The 24,389-nt window shown below is 53.5% G+C and overlaps 2 protein-coding genes across 2 annotated transcripts in view; both read right to left on the bottom strand.

The window, feature by feature from the left end:
* LOC142907164 (uncharacterized) overlaps positions 1-24,389 on the bottom strand; it is a 198,912-nt gene that overhangs the window by 57,362 nt on the left and 117,161 nt on the right. The gene's annotated exons all lie outside the window — the stretch shown is intronic.
* LOC116937615 (beta-citrylglutamate synthase B-like) overlaps positions 1-24,389 on the bottom strand; it is an 82,317-nt gene that overhangs the window by 23,685 nt on the left and 34,243 nt on the right. The window contains exons 3-5 of the mRNA XM_076056410.1: positions 11,260-11,490; positions 9,605-9,691; positions 794-997 (exon numbers count right to left, since the gene is read on the bottom strand). Coding sequence (XP_075912525.1) covers positions 794-997; positions 9,605-9,691; positions 11,260-11,490 — 522 coding nt within the window. The remainder of the gene's footprint in view (positions 1-793; positions 998-9,604; positions 9,692-11,259; positions 11,491-24,389) is intronic.

Raw genomic sequence — 24,389 nt, 5'->3', positions numbered from 1 at the left:
AGTATAGTAGTAGTATAGTAGTAGTATAGTAGTAGTGGTAGTAGTAGTGGTAGTGTAGTGGTAGTGTAGTGGTAGTACTAGTATAGTAGTAGTGGTGGCAGTGTACCTAGCGAACAGTTGCTCTGCATCCTCCCGTCGGTAGCACAGCGCAGCATGCTGCCGACGATATAGTGGTAGTATAGTGGTAGTAGTAGTGTAGTAGTAGTGGTAGTATAGTGGTAGTAGTAGTGGTAGTGTAGTAGTAGTGGTAGTGTAGTGGTAGTGTAGTAGTGGTAGTATAGTAGTGGTAGTATAGTAGTAGTGGTATAGTATAGTAGTAGTGGTAGTATAGTGGTAGTAGTAGTGTAGTAGTAGTGGTAGTATAGTGGTAGTAGTAGTGTAGTAGTAGTGGTAGTATAGTGGTAGTAGTAGTAGTGGTAGTATAGTAGTGGTAGTATAGTAGTAGTGGTATAGTATAGTAGTAGTGGTAGTAGTAGTGGTAGTGTAGTGGTAGTGTAGTGGTAGTACTAGTATAGTAGTAGTGGTGGCAGTGTACCTAGCGAACAGTTGCTCTGCATCCTCCCGTCGGTAGCACAGCGCAGCATGCTGCCGACGACATAGTGGTAGTATAGTGGTAGTAGTAGTGTAGTAGTAGTGGTATAGTATAGTGGTAGTAGTGGTAGTGTATTAGTAGTGTAGTAGTAGTGGTAGTAGTAGTAGTAGTGGTAGTAGTAGTGTAGTAGTAGTAGTGTAGTAGTAGTGGTAGTAGTGGTAGTGTAGTAGTAGTGTAGTAGTAGTAGTGGTGGCAGTGTACCTAGCGAACAGTTGCTCTGCATCCTCCCGTCGGTAGCACAGCGCAGCATGCTGCCGACGACGCGGCCGCCCACCACGATGACCCTCACGTCCTTGCCGTGACTCTCGCGGACGTACTTCTGGAAGAGGAAGGGCGCGTCGTGACGCACCAGGTGGGACAGCTCCAGGAGGTGCTGCTTGTCCCGGGCCAGCAGCACCGCCTTGCCTGCTCCGGGGGGCGGGGGCGGGGGCGGGGGGGGAGGAGGCCCACGGGGCAACGCACACGCGGACGTGGTGGTGGGGGTGGGAGAGGGGGAGAGGGGGGGAAGAGGGGGGGGGTGGGTGAGAGAGAGAGAGAGACGTGGTGAGACACAGAGAGACACGTGGTGAGACAAGAGAGACACAGAGAGACAGAGAGACACGTGGTGAGACAAGAGAGACACGTGGTGAGACAAGAGAGACACGTGGTGAGACAAGAGAGACACAGAGAGACAGAGAGACACGTGGTGAGACAAGAGAGACACGTGGTGAGACACAGAGAGACACGTGGTGAGACACAGAGAGACACGTGGTGAGACACAGAGAGACACAGAAAGACAGAGAGACACGTGGTGAGACACGTGGTGAGACAAGAGAGACACGTGGTGAGACAAGAGAGACACAGAGAGACAGAGAGACACGTGGTGAGACACGTGGTGAGACAAGAGAGACACAGAGAGACACGTGGTGAGACACAGAGAGACACGTGGTGAGACACAGAGAGACACGTGGTGAGACACAGAGAGACACGTGGTGAGACACAGAGAGACACAGAGAGACAGAGAGACACGTGGTGAGACACAGAGAGACACGTGGTGAGACACAGAGAGACACGTGGTGAGACAAGAGAGACACAGAGAGACAGAGAGACACGTGGTGAGACACAGAGAGACACGTGGTGAGACACAGAGAGACACGTGGTGAGACACAGAGAGACACGTGGTGAGACAAGAGAGACACAGAGAGACAGAGAGACACGTGGTGAGACACAGAGAGACACGTGGTGAGACAAGAGAGACACAGAGAGACAGAGAGACACGTGGTGAGACACAGAGAGACACGTGGTGAGACACAGAGAGACACGTGGTGAGACACAGAGAGACACAGAGAGACAGAGAGACACGTGGTGAGACAAGAGAGACACGTGGTGAGACAGAGAGACACGTGGTGAGACACAGAGAGACACGTGGTGAGACACAGAGAGACACAGAGAGACAGAGAGACACGTGGTGAGACAAGAGAGACACGTGGTGAGACAGAGAGACACGTGGTGAGACACAGAGAGACACGTGGTGAGACACAGAGAGACACGTGGTGAGACACAGAGAGACACGTGGTGAGACACAGAGAGACACGTGGTGAGACACAGAGAGACACGTGGTGAGACACAGAGAGACACGTGGTGAGACACAGAGAGACACGTGGTGAGACAGAGAGACACAGAGAGACACGTGGTGAGACACAGAGAGACACGTGGTGAGACACAGAGAGACACAGAGAGACAGAGAGACACGTGGTGAGACAGTAGAGACAGAGAGACACGTGGTGAGACAGAGAGACACGTGGTGAGACAAGAGAGACACAGAGAGACACGTGGTGAGACAGAGAGACACGTGGTGAGACACGTGGTGAGACAAGAGAGACACAGAGAGACAGAGAGACACGTGGTGAGACAGAGAGACACGTGGTGAGACAGTAGAGACAGAGAGACACGTGGTGAGACAAGAAACACGTGGTGAGACAAGAGAGACACAGAGAGACACGTGGTGAGACAGAGAGACACGTGGTGAGACACGTGGTGAGACAAGAGAGACACAGAGAGACAGAGAGACACGTGGTGAGACAGAGAGAGACACGTGGTGAGACACAGAGAGACACGTGGTGAGACAGAGAGACACAGAGAGACACGTGGTGAGACACAGAGAGACACGTGGTGAGACACAGAGAGACACAGAGAGACAGAGAGACACGTGGTGAGACAGTAGAGACAGAGAGACACGTGGTGAGACAGAGAGACACGTGGTGAGACAAGAGAGACACAGAGAGACACGTGGTGAGACAGAGAGACACGTGGTGAGACACGTGGTGAGACAAGAGAGACACAGAGAGACAGAGAGACACGTGGTGAGACAGAGAGAGACACGTGGTGAGACACAGAGAGACACGTGGTGAGACACAGAGAGACACGTGGTGAGACAGAGAGACACAGAGAGACACGTGGTGAGACACAGAGAGACACGTGGTGAGACACAGAGAGACACAGAGAGACAGAGAGACACGTGGTGAGACAGTAGAGACAGAGAGACACGTGGTGAGACAGAGAGACACGTGGTGAGACAAGAGAGACACAGAGAGACACGTGGTGAGACAGAGAGACACGTGGTGAGACACGTGGTGAGACAAGAGAGACACAGAGAGACAGAGAGACACGTGGTGAGACAGAGAGACACGTGGTGAGACAGTAGAGACAGAGAGACACGTGGTGAGACAAGAGACACGTGGTGAGACAAGAGAGACACAGAGAGACACGTGGTGAGACAGAGAGACACGTGGTGAGACAGTAGAGACAGAGAGACACGTGGTGAGACACGTGGTGAGACAAGAGAGACACAGAGAGACAGAGAGACACGTGGTGAGACAGAGAGACACGTGGTGAGACAGTAGAGACAGAGAGACACGTGGTGAGACAGAGAGACACGTGGTGAGACAAGGGAGACAGAGAGACACGTGGTGAGACAGAGAGACACGTGGTGAGACACGTGGTGAGACAAGAGAGACACAGAGAGACAGAGACACGTGGTGAGACAGAGAGACACGTGGTGAGACAGTAGAGACAGAGAGACACGTGGTGAGACAGAGAGACACGTGGTGAGACAAGAGAGACACAGAGAGACACGTGGTGAGACAGAGAGACACGTGGTGAGACACGTGGTGAGACAAGAGAGACACAGAGAGACAGAGAGACACGTGGTGAGACAGAGAGACACGTGGTGAGACAGTAGAGACAGAGAGACACGTGGTGAGACAGAGAGACACGTGGTGAGACAAGGGAGACAGAGAGACACGTGGTGAGACAGAGAGACACGTGGTGAGACACGTGGTGAGACAAGAGAGACACAGAGAGACAGAGAGACACGTGGTGAGACAGAGAGACACGTGGTGAGACAGTAGAGACAGAGAGACACGTGGTGAGACAGAGAGACACGTGGTGAGACAAGAGAGACACAGAGAGACACGTGGTGAGACAGAGAGACACGTGGTGAGACACGTGGTGAGACACGTGGTGAGACAAGAGAGACACAGAGAGACAGAGAGACACGTGGTGAGACAGAGAGACACGTGGTGAGACAGTAGAGACAGAGAGACACGTGGTGAGACAGAGAGACACGTGGTGAGACAAGGGAGACAGAGAGACACGTGGTGAGACAGAGAGACACGTGGTGAGACACGTGGTGAGACAAGAGAGACACAGAGAGACAGAGAGACACGTGGTGAGACAGAGAGACACGTGGTGAGACAGTAGAGACAGAGAGACACGTGGTGAGACACGTGGTGAGACAAGAGAGACACGTGGTGAGACAGTAGAGACAGAGAGACACGTGGTGAGACACGTGGTGAGACAAGAGAGACACAGAGAGACAGAGAGACACGTGGTGAGACAGAGAGACACGTGGTGAGACAAGGGAGACAGAGAGACACGTGGTGAGACAGAGAGACACGTGGTGAGACACGTGGTGAGACAAGAGAGACACAGAGAGACAGAGAGACACGTGGTGAGACAGAGACACGTGGTGAGACAGTAGAGACAGAGAGACACGTGGTGAGACAGAGAGACACGTGGTGAGACAGTAGAGACAGAGAGACACGTGGTGAGACAGAGAGACACGTGGTGAGACAAGGGAGACAGAGAGACACGTGGTGAGACAGAGAGACACGTGGTGAGACACGTGGTGAGACAAGAGAGACACGTGGTGAGACAGAGAGACACGTGGTGAGACAGAGAGACACGTGGTGAGACAGTAGAGACAGAGAGACACGTGGTGAGACACGTGGTGAGACAAGAGAGACACAGAGAGACAGAGAGACACGTGGTGAGACAGAGAGACACGTGGTGAGACAGTAGAGACAGAGAGACACGTGGTGAGACAGAGAGACACGTGGTGAGACAAGGGAGACAGAGAGACACGTGGTGAGACAGAGAGACACGTGGTGAGACACGTGGTGAGACAAGAGAGACACAGAGAGACAGAGAGACACGTGGTGAGACAGAGAGACACGTGGTGAGACAGTAGAGACAGAGAGACACGTGGTGAGACAGAGAGACACGTGGTGAGACAAGGGAGACAGAGAGACACGTGGTGAGACAGAGAGACACGTGGTGAGACACGTGGTGAGACAAGAGAGACACAGAGAGACAGAGAGACACGTGGTGAGACAGAGACACGTGGTGAGACAGTAGAGACAGAGAGACACGTGGTGAGACAGAGAGACACGTGGTGAGACAGTAGAGACAGAGAGACACGTGGTGAGACAGAGAGACACGTGGTGAGACAAGGGAGACAGAGAGACACGTGGTGAGACAGAGAGACACGTGGTGAGACACGTGGTGAGACAAGAGAGACACGTGGTGAGACAGAGAGACACGTGGTGAGACAGAGAGACACGTGGTGAGACAGTAGAGACAGAGAGACACGTGGTGAGACACGTGGTGAGACAAGAGAGACACAGAGAGACAGAGAGACACGTGGTGAGACAGAGAGACACGTGGTGAGACAGTAGAGACAGAGAGACACGTGGTGAGACAGAGAGACACGTGGTGAGACAAGGGAGACAGAGAGACACGTGGTGAGACAGAGAGACACGTGGTGAGACACGTGGTGAGACAAGAGAGACACAGAGAGACAGAGAGACACGTGGTGAGACAGAGAGACACGTGGTGAGACAGTAGAGACAGAGAGACACGTGGTGAGACAGAGAGACACGTGGTGAGACAAGGGAGACAGAGAGACACGTGGTGAGACAGAGAGACACGTGGTGAGACACGTGGTGAGACAAGAGAGACACAGAGAGACAGAGAGACACGTGGTGAGACAGAGAGACACGTGGTGAGACAGTAGAGACAGAGAGACACGTGGTGAGACAGAGAGACACGTGGTGAGACAAGGGAGACAGAGAGACACGTGGTGAGACAGAGAGACACGTGGTGAGACACGTGGTGAGACAAGAGAGACACAGAGAGACAGAGAGACACGTGGTGAGACAGAGAGACACGTGGTGAGACAGTAGAGACAGAGAGACACGTGGTGAGACAGAGAGACACGTGGTGAGACAAGGGAGACAGAGAGACACGTGGTGAGACAGAGAGACACGTGGTGAGACACGTGGTGAGACAAGAGAGACACGTGGTGAGACAGAGAGACACGTGGTGAGACAGAGAGACACGTGGTGAGACAGTAGAGACAGAGAGACACGTGGTGAGACACGTGGTGAGACAAGAGAGACACAGAGAGACAGAGAGACACGTGGTGAGACAGAGAGACACGTGGTGAGACAGTAGAGACAGAGAGACACGTGGTGAGACAGAGAGACACGTGGTGAGACAAGGGAGACAGAGAGACACGTGGTGAGACAGAGAGACACGTGGTGAGACACGTGGTGAGACAAGAGAGACACAGAGAGACAGAGAGACACGTGGTGAGACAGAGAGACACGTGGTGAGACAGTAGAGACAGAGAGACACGTGGTGAGACAGAGAGACACGTGGTGAGACAAGGGAGACAGAGAGACACGTGGTGAGACAGAGAGACACGTGGTGAGACACGTGGTGAGACAAGAGAGACACAGAGAGACAGAGAGACACGTGGTGAGACAGAGAGACACGTGGTGAGACAGTAGAGACAGAGAGACACGTGGTGAGACAGAGAGACACGTGGTGAGACAAGGGAGACAGAGAGACACGTGGTGAGACAGAGAGACACGTGGTGAGACACGTGGTGAGACAAGAGAGACACAGAGAGACAGAGAGACACGTGGTGAGACAGAGAGACACGTGGTGAGACAGTAGAGACAGAGAGACACGTGGTGAGACAGAGAGACACGTGGTGAGACAAGGGAGACAGAGAGACACGTGGTGAGACAGAGAGACACGTGGTGAGACAAGGGAGACAGAGAGACACGTGGTGAGACAGAGACACGTGGTGAGACACGTGGTGAGACAAGAGAGACACAGAGAGACAGAGAGACACGTGGTGAGACAAGAGAGACACGTGGTGAGACAAGAGACACAGAGAGACACGTGGTGAGACAGAGAGACACGTGGTGAGACACAGAGAGACACGTGGTGAGACACAGATAGACACGTGGTGAGACAAGAGAGACACGTGGTGAGACACAGAGAGACACAGAGAGACAGAGAGACACGTGGTGAGACACGTGGTGAGACAAGAGAGACACGTGGTGAGACAAGAGAGACACAGAGAGACAGAGAGACACGTGGTGAGACAAGAGAGACACGTGGTGAGACAAGAGAGACACGTGGTGAGACAAGAGAGACACGTGGTGAGACACAGAGAGACACAGAGAGACAGAGAGACACGTGGTGAGACACGTGGTGAGACAAGAGAGACACGTGGTGAGACAAGAGAGACACAGAGAGACAGAGAGACACGTGGTGAGACACGTGGTGAGACAAGAGAGACACAGAGAGACACGTGGTGAGACACAGAGAGACACGTGGTGAGACACAGAGAGACACGTGGTGAGACACAGAGAGACACAGAGAGACAGAGAGACACGTGGTGAGACAGAGAGACACGTGGTGAGACACGTGGTGAGACACGTGGTGAGACAAGAGAGACACAGAGAGACACGTGGTGAGACAGAGAGACAGAGACACAGAGAGACACGTGGTGAGACAGAGAGACAGAGACACAGAGAGACACGTGGTGAGACAAGGGAGACAGAGACACAGAGAGACACGTGGTGAGACAAGAGAGACACGTGGTGAGACACAGAGAGACACGTGGTGAGACAAGAGAGACACGTGGTGAGACACAGAGAGACACGTGGTGAGACACAGAGAGACACAGAGAGACAGAGAGACACGTGGTGAGACAAGAGAGACACGTGGTGAGACAGAGAGACACGTGGTGAGACAAGAGAGACACGTGGTGAGACACAGAGAGACACGTGGTGAGACACAGAGAGACACAGAGAGACAGAGAGACACGTGGTGAGACAAGAGAGACACGTGGTGAGACACAGAGAGACACGTGGTGAGACAAGAGAGACACGTGGTGAGACACAGAGAGACACGTGGTGAGACACAGAGAGACACAGAGAGACAGAGAGACACGTGGTGAGACAAGAGAGACACGTGGTGAGACACAGAGAGACACGTGGTGAGACACAGAGAGACACGTGGTGAGACACGTGGTGAGACACGTGGTGAGACACGGGGTGAGACACGGGGTGAGACAAGAGAGACACGTGGTGAGACACGTGGTGAGACAGAGAGACACGTGGTGAGACACGTGGTGAGACAAGAGAGACACGTGGTGAGACACGTGGTGAGACACGTGGTGAGACACGGGGTGAGACACGGGGTGAGACACGTGGTGAGACAAGAGAGACACGTGGTGAGACACGTGGTGAGACACGTGGTGAGACACGTGGTGAGACAAGAGAGACACGTGGTGAGACACGTGGTGAGACAGAGAGACACGTGGTGAGACACGTGGTGAGACAAGAGAGACACGTGGTGAGACACGTGGTGAGACAAGAGAGACACGTGGTGAGACACGTGGTGAGACACGTGGTGAGACACGTGGTGAGACACGGGGTGAGACAAGAGAGACACGTGGTGAGACACGTGGTGAGACAAGAGAGACACGTGGTGAGACAAGAGAGACACGTGGTGAGACAAGAGAGACACGTGGTGAGACACGTGGTGAGACACGTGGTGAGACACGTGGTGAGACACGTGGTGAGACACGTGGTGAGACACGTGGTGAGACAAGAGAGACACGTGGTGAGACACGTGGTGAGACACGTGGTGAGACACGTGGTGAGACACGTGGTGAGACAAGAGAGACACGTGGTGAGACACGTGGTGAGACAAGAGAGACACGTGGTGAGACACGTGGTGAGACACGTGGTGAGACAGAGAGACACAGAGAGACACAGAGAGACACGTGGTGAGACAAGAGAGACAGAGAGACACGTGGTGAGACAGAGAGACAGAGACACGTGGTGAGACAAGAGAGACAGAGAGACACGTGGTGAGACACAGAGAGACACGTGGTGAGACACAGAGAGACAGAGAGACACAGAGAGACACGTGGTGAGACACAGAGAGACACAGAGACACGTGGTGAGACACGTGGTGAGACAAGAGACACAGAGAGACAAGAGAGACAGAGAGACAGAGAGACACGTGGTGAGACACAGAGAGACAGAGAGACACGTGGTGAGACAGAGAGACAGAGACATGTGGTGAGACAAGAGAGACAGAGAGACACGTGGTGAGACACAGAGAGACACGTGGTGAGACACAGAGAGACAGAGAGACACAGAGAGACACGTGGTGAGACACAGAGAGACACAGAGACACGTGGTGAGACACGTGGTGAGACAAGAGACACAGAGAGACAAGAGAGACAGAGAGACAGAGAGACACGTGGTGAGACAAGAGACACAGAGAGACAAGAGACACGTGGTGAGACACAGAGAGACACGTGGTGAGACACAGAGAGACAAGAGACACGTGGTGAGACACAGAGAGACAGACGTTCACCTCGATGTCCACGTGTGTTCTTCAGCACCAGGGGGTAGCCCAGGGGATCAGCCTCCTCAATCATCTTCCCAAACTCATCGTGGCCTCCTGGCTCACACACAGCACCATCATCATCAGCACCATCATCATCATCAGCACCATCATCATCAGCACCATCATCATCACCATCGTCGTCGTCGGCACCATCATCAGCACCATCATCAGCAGCACCAACATCATCATCAGCACCATCATCATCAGCACCATCATCATCATCAGCACCATCATCATCATCAGCACCATCATCATCAGCACCATCATCATCACCATCGTCGTCGTCGGCACCATCATCAGCACCATCATCAGCAGCACCAACATCATCATCAGCACCATCATCAGCAGCACCAACATCATCATCAGCACCATCATCAGCACCATCATCATCATCAGCACCATCATCACCATCATCATCATCAGCACCATCATCAGCACCATCATCACCCTGTGTCCCACTCACCCCCTCACCCCCTCACCACCTCTCACCCCCACTCACCCACCCCACGCTCACCCCCACTGACCCCATCTCACTCCACACTCACCTCACCCTCCACGCTCACCCCCACACGCTCACCCCCGCCACGCTCACCCCCGCCACGCTCACCCCCGCCACGCTCACCCCCGCCACGCTCACCCCCGCCACGCTCACCCACGCCCCACGCTCATCCACGCCACACGCTCACCCCACACGCTCACTCCACGCTCACCATAGGAGAATGTGTCGGGAAGAGGCACCCCGTGTCACGCTCACCCACACTCACTCCACACTCACCCCCACTCACCCACACTCACCCCACACTCACTCCACACTCACTCCACACTCACCCCCACTCACCCCACGCTCACCCACCCCACGCTCACCCACCCCACGCTCACCCACCCCACGCTCACCCACCCCACGCTCACCCACCCCACGCTCACCCACCCCACGCTCACCCACCCCACACTCACCCCACACTCACCCCACACTCACCCCACACTCACCCCACACTCACCCCACACTCACCCCACACTCACCCCACACTCACCCCACACTCACCCCACTCACCCCACTCACCCCACTCACCCCACGCTCACCCACACTCACCCCACGCTCACCCACACTCACCCCACACTCACCCCACACTCACCCCACACTCACCCCACACTCACCCCACACTCACCCCACACTCACCCCACACTCACCCCACACTCACCCCACGCTCACCCCACACTCACCCCACACTCACCCCACACTCACCCCACACTCACCCCACGCTCACCCCACACTCACCCCACACTCACCCCACGCTCACCCCACGCTCACCCCACACTCACCCCACACTCACCCCACACTCACCCCACGCTCACCCCACGCTCACCCCACACTCACCCCACACTCACCCCACACTCACCCCACACTCACCCCACGCTCACCCCACGCTCACCCCACACCACGCTCACCCACACTCACCCCACGCTCACCCACACCCCACGCTCACCATAGGAGAATGTGTCGGGAAGAGGCACCACGTGTCACGCTCACCCACGCTCACCCCACCCCACACTCACCCACACTCTCCACGCTCACCCACACTCACCCCACACTCACCACGCTCACCCCACTCACCCACGCTCACCATAGGAGAATGTGTCGGGAAGAGGCACCCCGTGTCCCGCGAGCTCCTGGAACGTCCAGAACTTGTTGATGCAGTTGAGGATTGCGCCGGGGCGGTTGGCGAGGCGGCAGCCGAGGCGCTCCAGGTGGCGCAGCACCGTCACGTCGCTGTCCGACTGCACCCACGGCGTGGGGACGCGCACCAGCGCCACGCACGGCAGCTGGCACACCGCCTCGCCGTGCATGCGCAGGCCTGGTGGAGACACACACAGACACACACACAGTTACACACACAGTTACACACACACACAGACACACACACACACAGAGACATACACACAGAGACACACACACACTGAGCTACACGCGCACCAGCGCCACGCACGGCAGCTGGCACACCGCCTCGCCGTGCATGCGCAGGCCTGGCGGAGACACAGAGAGACACACACACAGACACACAGAGACACAGAGAGACACACACACAAACACAGAGACACACAGAGACACACAGTTACACACACAGACACACACACTGAGCTACACGCGCACCAGCGCCACGCACGGCAGCTGGCACACCGCCTCGCCGTGCATGCGCAGGCCTGGCGGAGACACAGAGAGACACACACACAGACACACAGAGACACAGAGAGACACACACACAAACACAGAGACACACAGAGACACACAGTTACACACACAGACACACACACTGAGCTACACGCGCACCAGCGCCACGCACGGCAGCTGGCACACCGCCTCGCCGTGCATGCGCAGGCCTGGCGGAGACACAGAGACACAGAGACACACACACACACAGAGACACACACACAGTTACACACACACAGTTACACACACACAGTTACACACACACAGTTACACACACACAGACACACACACTGAGCTACACGTGCACCAGCGCCACGCACGGCAGCTGGCACACCGCCTCGCCGTGCATACGCAGGCCTGGTGGAGACACAGAGAGACACAGAGACACACACACAGAGACACACACACAGAGACACACACACACACACACAGAGAGAGAGACACACACAGAGACACACACAGAGACACACACAGTTACACACACACAGAGACACACACAGAGACACACACACACACACTGAGCTACACGTGCACCAGCGCCACGCACGGCAGCTGGCACACCGCCTCGCCGTGCATGCGCAGGCCTGGTGAAGACACACAGAGACAGACACACACACACAGAGACACACAGTTACACACACAGAGACACACACAGTTACAAACACAGACACACAAACACAGAGACACACAAACACAGAGACACACAGAGACACACACAGAGACACACACAGACACACACACACAGACACACACACACACTGAGCTACACGCGCACCAGCGCCACGCACGGCAGCTGGCACACCGCCTCGCCGTGCATACGCAGGCCTGGCGGAGACACAGAGAGACAGAGACACAGAGACACACAGATAGAGAGACACACACACAGAGACACACAGAGAGAGACATACACACACACACTGAGCTACACGTGCACCAGCGCCACGCACGGCAGCTGGCACACCGCCTCGCCGTGCATGCGCAGGCCTGGTGGAGACACAGAGACACACACACACACAGAGACACACACAGTTACACACACAGAGACACACACACACACAGTTACACACAGACACAGAGACACACACACAGACACACACACTGAGCTACACGTGCACCAGCGCCACGCACGGCAGCTGGCACACCGCCTCGCCGTGCATGCGCAGGCCTGGTGAAGACACAGAGACACACACACACACACACAGAGACACACACAAACACAGAGACACACAGAGAGAGAGACACACACAGAGACACACACAGACACACACAGAGACACACACAAACACAGAGACACACAGAGAGAGAGACACACACAGAGACACACACACAGAGACACACACACACTGAGCTACACGTGCACCAGCGCCACGCACGGCAGCTGGCACACCGCCTCGCCGTGCATGCGCAGGCCTGGCGAAGACACACAGAGACACACACACACACAGAGACACACACACAGAGATACACACAGTTACACACACAGTTACACACACACACAGACACACACACACACAGACACACACACACAGACACACACACTGAGCTACACACACACAGACACACACAGACACACAGAGACACACAGAGACACACACAGTTACACACACAGACACACACAGACACACACACTGAGCTACACGTGCACCAGCGCCACGCACGGCAGCTGGCACACCGCCTCGCCGTGCATGCGCAGGCCTGGTGGAGACACAGAGACACAGAGACACACACAGTTACACACACAGAGACACACACAGAGACACACACACACAGTTACACACACAGAGACACACACACACAGTTACACACACAGAGACACACACACACAGTTACACACACAGAGACACACACACACAGTTACACACACAGAGACACACACACACAGTTACACACACAGAGACACACACACACAGTTACACACACAGAGACACACACACACAGTTACACACACAGAGACACACACACACAGTTACACACACAGAGACACACACACACACAGACATACACACAGTGATACACACACAGAGATACACACAACAGACACACAACACACAGTTACACACACACAGACACACAGAGACACACAGTTACACACAGTTACACACAGAGACACACAGTTACACACACACAGACACACAGAGACACACACAGAGATACACACACAGAGACACACACACAGACACACACACTGAGCTACACACACAGACACACAGAGACACACACAACAGACACACACACACACAGTTACACACACACACACACTGAGCTACACGCGCACCAGCGCCACGCACGGCAGCTGGCACACCGCCTCGCCGTGCATACGCAGGCCTGGTGGAGACACAGAGACACACACACACACACAGAGACACACACAGTTACACACACAGAGACACAGAGACACACACACAGTTACACACACAGAGATACACACACAAACACAGAGACACACAGAGAGAGAGACACACACAGAGACACACACAGACACACAGAGACACACACAGAGACACACACACAGTTACACACACAGAGACACACACACAGTTACACACACAGAGATACACACACAAACACAGAGACACACAGAGAGAGAGACACACACAGAGACACACACAGACACACAGAGACACACACAGAGACACACACAGACACACACAGAGACACACACACAGTTACACACACAGAGATACACACACAAACACAGAGACACACAGAGAGAGAGACACACACAGAGACACACAGAGAGAGAGACACACACAGAGACACACACAGACACACAGAGACACACACACAGACACACAGAGACACACACACAGAGACACACACAGACACACAGAGACACACACACAGAGACACACACACAGAGACACACACACAGAGACATACACACAGTGATACACACACAGAGATACACACAACAGACACACAACAGACACACAGTTACACACACACAGACACACAGACACACAGTTACACACAGTTACACACAGAGACACACAGTTACACACACACAGACACACAGAGACACACACAGAGATACACACACACAGTTACACACACAGAGACACACACACAGACACACACACTGAGCTACACACACAGAGACACACACAAAGACACACAGAGACACACACAAAGACACACAGACACACACACTGAGCTACACGTGCACCAGCGCCACGCACGGCAGCTGGCACACCGCCTCGCCGTGCATGCGCAGGCCTGGCGGAGACGCACACACAGAGACACACACGCACAGAGACACATACAGTTACACACACAGAGACACACACACACAGTTACACACACAGAGACACACACGCACAGAGACACACACAGTTACACACACAGAGACACACACACACAGTTACACACACAGAGACACACACACAGAGACACACACAGACACACACAGACACACACAGACACACACAAAGACACACAGACACACACAAAGACACACAGAGACACACAGTTACACACAGTTACACACACAGAGACACACAGTTACACACACAGAGACACACACAGAGACACACACACACACACACAGTTACACACACACACACTGAGCTACACGTGCACCAGCTGGCACACCGCCTCGCCGTGCATGCGCAGGCCTGGTGAAGATGCACACACAGTTACAAACACAGAGATACACACAGTTACACACACACAGTTACACATACAGAGACACACACACAGAGACATACACACAGTGATACACACACAGAGATACACACAACAGACACACAACAGACACACACACAGACACACAGAGACACACAGAGACACACACACAGACACACAGAGACACACACACAGACACACAGAGACACACACAGAGACAGTTACACACACAGACACACACAGACACACACACTGAGCTACACGTGCACCAGCGCCACGCACGGCAGCTGGCACACCGCCTCGCCGTGCATACGCAGGCCTGGTGGAGACACACACACAGAGACACACAGAGACACACACACAGAGACACACACACACAGAGACACACACACACAGACACACACACACAGAGACACACAGAGACACACAGAGACAACAACAACCGCCATTCGCCACAAATTAGCGGTGACGTCACCACGACGCTTGTGCCAGGCCATGTGCACCTTGAGGCAACGTGAAGTGTCGAACGCCCGCTGGCAGGAGGTCACGGGGCAGACCCAGATGCCACGGGTCGACTGACTGAGATGACTGGCTGATGCACCACCTGTGCCCCCTACTGTGCCAACCTGCTGTGCTTTAGCCACCCGGCGCTCCGCTCGTTGTTGTGAGCGTCGCTCCTCCGCCCTCCGTTGTTGTTGGAGGGCGACTGCCTCCAACTGCCCAGTAGCGTCCTTCACGAGCCTCCTCCACAGAGGCCGATCTTGACACCGCTGGTACCAGTCATCAGCAAGTCCACTCAGCTCCACGTCCTCCCGTACCACATCACTCCATCTCTTCTCTAGACCGTGCCGTGCCCGTTTAGCCTCCTCGATCCGGCCGAACAAAAGCTGTTTCGGCATGCGGTGGCTGGGCATGCAGGCTACATGACCCAGCCATCGCAGCCTTCTCCGCCGGAGCTCACCGATGGGACCTTGCCCAGATCTTTCAAGAATTTGTGAGCTCCTCACACAATCCAGCCTGGTTAAACCCAGGATGGATCGTAGGCAGGCTAGCCTAAATGTTTCTAACCGGCGAAGATGTTCCATTAGGGGGGTCCACGTTTTGCAAGCGTAGAAAAGGGAGGGAATGACCGTGGCCAAGAAGACCTGAAGCTTAGTGCGGAGCGACAGACCAGGTAGCTTCCACAAAGCGTTATCGCAACCGATGAAAAGATATTGCCGCTCGACTAATTCGGAGTGAGACCTCTGCTGTTAAACTGGAGCCGGTCATGAGCATACAGCCGAGGTATGGGAAACTCTCCACTCTCTCCACAACTGCCCCATCACCGATTGGGAGTTGTGGGGGTGGAGTGTCCGATGGTACAAAATACCCAGGCAGGTGCTTAGTTTTGGTGGGGCTGATGGTAAGGCCCCATCTCTTAGTGGCACGCTCCAGTCTTAGCAGTAGCGTCTCCAACTCCTCTGAATGAGCAGCTATTAACAAATCATCGGCATACATAACGTGGTTGAGCAATAGGGAGCCATCCCTTGACCGCACCCGGGCATCGATCAGCCTCCCATTATATCTGTACCATATGGAGATTCCCCCGGTACAGCTATTGAAGGCTTCACGAACTACGTGGTCAAAATAGATGTTAAATAATGTGGGAGCCAGAGGACATCCCTGTCGCACCCCAAGGTGTACAGGGAATGGCTCCGACTCCCGGCCACATAGTTTTACCCGGGCCCGCTCACCATCATGAAGGTCCTTAATGATCGTGAGCAGAGGGTCAGGTACTCCAAAAGCACGAAGAACAACCCAGAGACCAGGCCTACTGATGGTATCATAGGCCTTGACCAGGTCAATAAAGCAGAGATGTAGGTTTTGTTGGAATTCCCTACACCTCTGCTGTAGCAGACGGAGAGAAAATATGGCATCTGTGCAGGACCGCCCTTTCCTGAAACCGCATTGGGGCTCCAAAAGCCTCTCCTCGGCGTGCCTGGCAAGACGATGTTGAATAATCCTTGCCAGGACCTTTCCCGGCACACTGAGGAGTGAGATGCCCCTGTAGTTGTTACAGTCTGTGCGGTCCCCCTTCTTAAAGAGGGAGACCACCAGGGCATCCTTCTAATCCTGCGGAACCCGTCCAGTGGTCCAGATTGCTGTTATGATGTCATACAGGGCAGTCTGTGTACAAATGCCACCCTCCCTCAGCATCTCGCTTGGGAGATCGTCTCTACCCGGTGCCTTTCCTGGTCTCAGACTCTGGATCGCCTTCAGTACTTCCTCAATAGATGGCACCTCAGCCAGCCACTCACAGGGGGTGACTTCTTCTTACAATATTTGAGGCACCGCAGCCTCAGCAGGGTCATCCCCACTTTGTGCCATGATGTTTTCCTGGCTGAGGGATATCCCCTCCCCCAGGACCTCACAGAAATGCTAAGCAAATCTGCAAACCTGTTGCTGGGGGTCGGAGATTGGATCACCGTTTTTTCCCCTAATGATGGTAATAGGTGTGGCGCTGCAGGTTACTTTTTTGATGGAGTTAAATAGAGATTTGTGATCGCGGGCCACTGAGGCAGACTCCATCTCCTCAGCAACCCACGACCACCACCCATCCTTGCAGCGCCTCACGGCTCTCCGAACCTCCGAGCGAAAGCTGCGGTAAGCCTCCTCATTTTCTGACGTGGGATTCTGTAACCGATGACAGTGGGCCTGTCGCTTTTTCTCAACCATCCTAACCACCTCCTGTCAGCCAGGGTCTCTGGGGAGGTCTGGACCGCGTACCCAAAGCAGCCATTGCAGCTGCATGAGTCAGTCCTAAACCTCGCCCATTTACCCTCGACATCAGGAGGAGTGGGGGACGATGCCAACCCCAGCCGCAAGCGATGACAAAATTCTCGCTTGCAACTTTCATCAGCTGAGACCAGGCCACTTTAGGTTGAAATGGGGTCCTGCTTGTACACCCACCACCGGAGTGGAAGAATGGCAGGCGCATCTTACAGATGATTAGTCGATGGTCAGAGGGCAGATCAGCTCCACGGTAGGTCCTGGTGTCAAGGACATGGGCTCGCATCCGCTGGTCCGTCACTATGTAGTCCAGCAGATGTTCTTGCTTGGACCAGGCATGCATCCATGATGTTGTGTGGATGCGCCGATGCCGGAACAGCGTGTTGGTAATTACAAGCCCATGGGCTGCACAAAAATCTAGCAGCCTCCTACCGTTGTTATTGAGCTGATCTGGCCCATGCCTTCCAATCACTCCAGACCAGGTGCCAGCATCATGACCAACTCGGGCATTGAAGTCACCCAACAAGATGACTATCCCGAGGGGCCACTTTAGCCAGCACCTGTGACAGGAGGTCATAGAAGGCATCTGACTCATCGACCTTGCCTGCATCCCTCCACGGATGTTCGTCTTCGGTGGGGGCATAAGTAACCACGACCACCACTCCTCGCCTCCGGTTGATGGGAAGGCGAGCCCAAAGTAGCCTGGGGCCTACAGCTTCCCACACCTCACCGCCACGCTCCCACGCCCCCATCATTCTTTTGTTCAGAAGAAGAGCCACACCCTGTTGTTTGGCAGTCTCCTGCCCCGAGTAGAGGACTGTCCATCCCTCATGGTGGCAGGAGCCAGAGCCGGTCCACCGAACCTCCTGAATGCCACAGAGATCCAGGCAGAACCGGTCCAGGTCCCGACAGAGGAGTGGCAGCCTCCCCTCCACAGTGAGCGTTCAAACATTCCAAGTGGCTTGTCGTTGTTTCTGGAGGAGCCCCGAGGGTAAAGATTCAATCTCCTGGCTCCGCCAGATGGGGTTTGGCCAGGAGACGTCATAGACGCCTGGCCCCCCGGGGCCTCTGGCACAAGCTTATTAATTAGATATTTCAGTCATGCTTTAGTGGTAATTAATTGAAGGTGGAGTGGTTACCAGCCCCTCGCACCCGTGCAGAGCCCCCATTTTGCCACTGTGGTGGTCACAGACGCCATGAGGTGGAGGCCAATCGGAATTGGCCCTCCCCCCCACAGCACTGTCCATGACAGCGTTGCCCTTCCGGCACACACACACACGCACACAACACACATACAGTGAGGGGAAAAAAGTATCTGATCCTCTGCTGATTTTGTACGTTTGCCCACTGACAAAGAAATGATCAGTCTATAATTTTAATGGTAGGTTTATTTGAACAGTGAGAGACAGAACCAAAAAAATCCGAAAAAACGCATGTCAAAAATGTTATAATTTGATTGGCATTTTAATGAGGGAAATAAGTATTTGACCCCCTCTCAATCAGAAAGATTTCTGGCTCCCAGGTGTCTTTTATACAGGTAATGAGCTGAGATTAGGAGCACACTCTTAAAAGGGAGTGCTCCTAATCTCAGCTTGTTACCTGTATAAAAGACAACTGTCCACAGAAGCAATCAATCAATCAGATTCCAAACTCTCCACCATGGCCAAGACCAAAGAGCTCTCCAAGGATGTCAGGGACAAGATTGTAGGCCTACACAAGGCTGGAATGGGCTACAAGACCATTGCCAAGCGGCTTGGTGAGAAGGTGACAACAGTTGGTGTGATTATTCGCAAATGGAAGAAACACAAAACTGTCAATCTCCCTCGGCCTGGGGCTCCATGCAAGATCTCACCTCGTGCAGTTGCAATGATCATGAGAACAGTGATGAATCAGCCCAGACCTACACGGGAGGATCTTGTCAATGATCTCAAGGCAGCTGGGACCATAGTCACCAAGAAAACAATTGGTAACACACTACGCCGTGAAGGACTGAAATCCTGCAGCGCCCGCAAAGTCCCCCTGCTCAAGAAAGCACACATACATGCCCGTCTGAAGTTTGCCAATGAACATCTGAATGATTCAGAGGACAACTGGGTGAAAGTGTTGTGGTCAGATGAGACCAAAATGGAGCTCTTTGGCATCAACTCAACTCGCCGTGTTTGGAGGAGAAGGAATGCTGCCTATGACCCCGAGAACACCATCCCCCACCGTCAAACATGGAGGTGGAAACATTATGCTTTGGGGGTGTATTTCTGCTAAGGGGACAGGACAACTTCACCGCATCAAAGGGAAGATGGACGGGGCCATGTACCGTCAAATCTTGGGTGAGAACCTCCTTCCCTCAGCCAGGGCATTGAAAATGGGTCATGGATGGGTATTCCAGCATGACAATGACCCAGAACACACGGCCAAGGCAACAAAGGAGTGGCTCAAGAATAAGCACATTAAGGTTCTGGAGTGGCCTAGCCAGTCTCCAGACCTTAATCCCATAGAAAATCTGTGGAGGGAGCTGAAGGTTCGAGTTGCCAGACGTCAGCCTCGAAACCTTAATGACTTGGAGAAGATCTGCAAAGAGGAGTGGGACAAAATCCCTCCTGAGATGTGTGCAAACCTGGTGGCCAACTACAAGAAACGTCTGACCTCTGTGATTGCCAACAAGGGTTTTGCCACCAAGTACTAAGTCATGTTTTGCAGAGGGGTCAAATACTTATTTCCCTCATTAAAATGTAAATCAATGTATAACATTTTTGACATGCGTTTTTCTGGATTTTTTTGTTGTTATTCTGTCTCTCACTGTTCAAATAAACCTACCATTAAAATTATAGACTGATAATTTCTTTGTCAGTGGGCAAACGTACAAAATCAGCAGGGGATCAAATACTTTTTTCCCCTCACTGTACCAAACACACACACATACACACCCATGCAACACACATACCACAAATACACACATACCAAACACATACCACACACACACCCATACCAAACAATACCACACACACACACCAAACACACACACCCACACAACACACATACCAAACAAAGATCCCCCATATAGCCTTAACAGACTTTAGGGGCAAGTGCTGTTAGCGAGCACCTATGAAGGCCGGAACGGTACACGACGGGGTGGGTGGCCAGCACCACGCCCGACCGCCTTTGTCTCCCAAGTGGCAATGTTTACACGCCGCACCAGGTACTCATTTGAGGCTGAGTCGACCTAGGGGAGGCCCGGGACCGGTTCAGATAATCGTCACGTGGTGGTGTTGGCCGTGAGCGGGAATCGAACCCGGGTCGCAAGGTTCATAGCGCAGAGCGCTAACCGCTCCACTATCGCTCCCCACTATACACACACACATACACACACACATACATACCAAACACACACACCCACACAACACATATACCAAATACACACCCACACACCACACATACCAAACACACAACACACAACACCCACATCAAACAACACCCACACAAAACACCCACACCAAACACCCACACAACACCCACACAACACCCACACAACACCCAGACCAAACACACACCCACACAACACCCACGCCAAACACACACCCACACAACACCCACGCCAAACACACACCCACACAACACCCACGCCAAACACACACCCACACAACACCCACGCCAAACACACACCCACACAACACCCAGACCAAACACACACCCACACAACACCCAGACCAAACACACACCCACACAACACCCAGACCAAACACACACCCACACAACACCCACGCCAAACACACACAACACCCAGACCAAACACTCACCCACACAACACCCAGACCAAACACACACCCACACAACACCCAGACCAAACACACACCCACACAACACCCAGACCAAACACACACCCACACAACACCCACACCAAACACACACCCACACAACACCCACACCAAACACACACCCACACAACACCCACACCAAACACACACCCACACAACACCCACACCAAACACACACCCACACAACACCCACACCAAACACACACCCAGACCAAACACACACCCACACAACACCCACACAACACCCACACCAAACACACACCCACACCAAACACACACCCACACAACACCCACACCAAACACACACCCACACAACACCCACGCCAAACACCCCCTATCACACACACTCACACACTCACACATACCAAACACCCACCCACACAACACCCAGACCAAACACCCACCCACACAACACCCACACCAAACACACACCCACACAACACCCACACCAAACACACACCCACACAACACCCACACCAAACACCCCCTATCACACACACTCACACATACCAAACACCCACCCACACAACACCCAGACCAAACACCCACCCACACAACACCCACACCAAACACACACCCACACAACACCCACACAACACCCACACCAAACACCCACACAACACCCACACCAAACACCCCCCCACACAACACCCACACCAAACACCCCCTATCACACACACTCACACACTCACACATACCAAACACACACTCACACATACCAAACACACTCTCACGCATCAAACACACACTCACACATACCGAAACACACTCACACATACCAAACACACTCACACACATGCCAAACACACACTCATACATGCCAAACTCACACTCTCACACACACTCACACATACCAAACACACTATCACACTCTCACACTCCAAAGACACACTCACACATACTAAACACACGCTCACACATACCACTCACACATACCACTCACACACTCACACACACTAAACACACTAAACACACATACCACTCACACTCTCACACACTCACACATACTAAACACACTCTCACACATACTAAACACACTCTCACACATACCACTCACACTCTCACACACATACCAAACACACTCACACATACCACTCACACATACCAAACACACACACACATACCACTCACACACACTAAACACACTCACACACACCACTCACACACACTAAACACTCTCACACATACCACTCACACTCACTAAACACTCTCACACATACCACTCACACTCACTAAACACTCTCACACATACTAAACACACACACACACTCACACATACCACTCACACTAAACACTCTCACACATACCACTCACACATACCAAACAAACACACTCACACACACTAAACACACTCTCACACATACCAAACACTCTCACACATACCACTCACACACTCACACATACTAAACACACTCTCACATACCACTCACACTCTCACATACCACTCACACTCTCACACTCAACACACTCACACATACCAAACAAACACACACACACACGAAAACCACCACCACCACCACCACCACGCCGCCGGTGTAAAACGCAGCGGTGGCTCAACAACGTCGAGAGTCGCTGGGAGCTGCCGCAGCAGAGAGACAAAGAGACAGAGAGACAGAGAGAGAACGAGAGACAGAGAGACAGAGAGGAGAGAGAGCGAGAGACAGAGACAGAGAGGAGAGAGAGCGAGAGACAGAGAGACAGAGAGACAGAGAGGAGAGAGAGACAGAGACAGAGAGAGAGCGAGAGAGACAGAGAGACAGAGCGAGAGAGCGAGAGAGCGAGAGAGCCAGAGAGACAGAGAGGAGAGACAGAGAGACAGAGAGACAGAGAGGAGAGAGAGAGCGAGAGACAGAGAGACAGAGAGGAGAGAGAGAGCGAGAGACAGAGAGACAGAGAGGAGAGAGAGAGCGAGAGACAGAGAGACAGAGAGACAGAGAGGAGAGAGAGAGCGAGAGACAGAGAGACAGAGAGACGAGAGAGCGAGAGACAGAGACAGAGAGGAGAGAGAGCGAGAGACAGAGAGACAGAGAGGAGAGAGAGACAGAGACAGAGAGAGAGCGAGAGAGACAGAGAGACAGAGCGAGAGAGCGAGAGAGCCAGAGAGACAGAGAGGAGAGACAGAGAGACAGAGAGACAGAGAGGAGAGAGAGAGCGAGAGACAGAGAGACAGAGAGACAGAGAGGAGAGAGAGAGCGAGAGACAGAGAGACAGAGAGACAGAGAGGAGAGAGAGAGCGAGAGACAGAGAGACAGAGAGACGAGAGAGCGAGAGACAGAGAGACAGAGAGGAGAGAGAGCGAGAGACAGTGACATGGAGTAGGAAGAGAGGGGGTAGGGAGAGAGAG

The sequence above is a fragment of the Petromyzon marinus genome, chromosome 75 (assembly GCF_048934315.1).
Source record: "Petromyzon marinus isolate PM22_M1 ecotype Great Lakes invasive population chromosome 75, UKy_Petmar_22M1.pri1.0, whole genome shotgun sequence".
Taxonomy (NCBI): domain Eukaryota; kingdom Metazoa; phylum Chordata; class Hyperoartia; order Petromyzontiformes; family Petromyzontidae; genus Petromyzon; species Petromyzon marinus.
The sequence above is the reverse complement of the archived record's forward strand: the minus strand, read 5'-3'. Positions and strand labels throughout refer to the sequence as shown.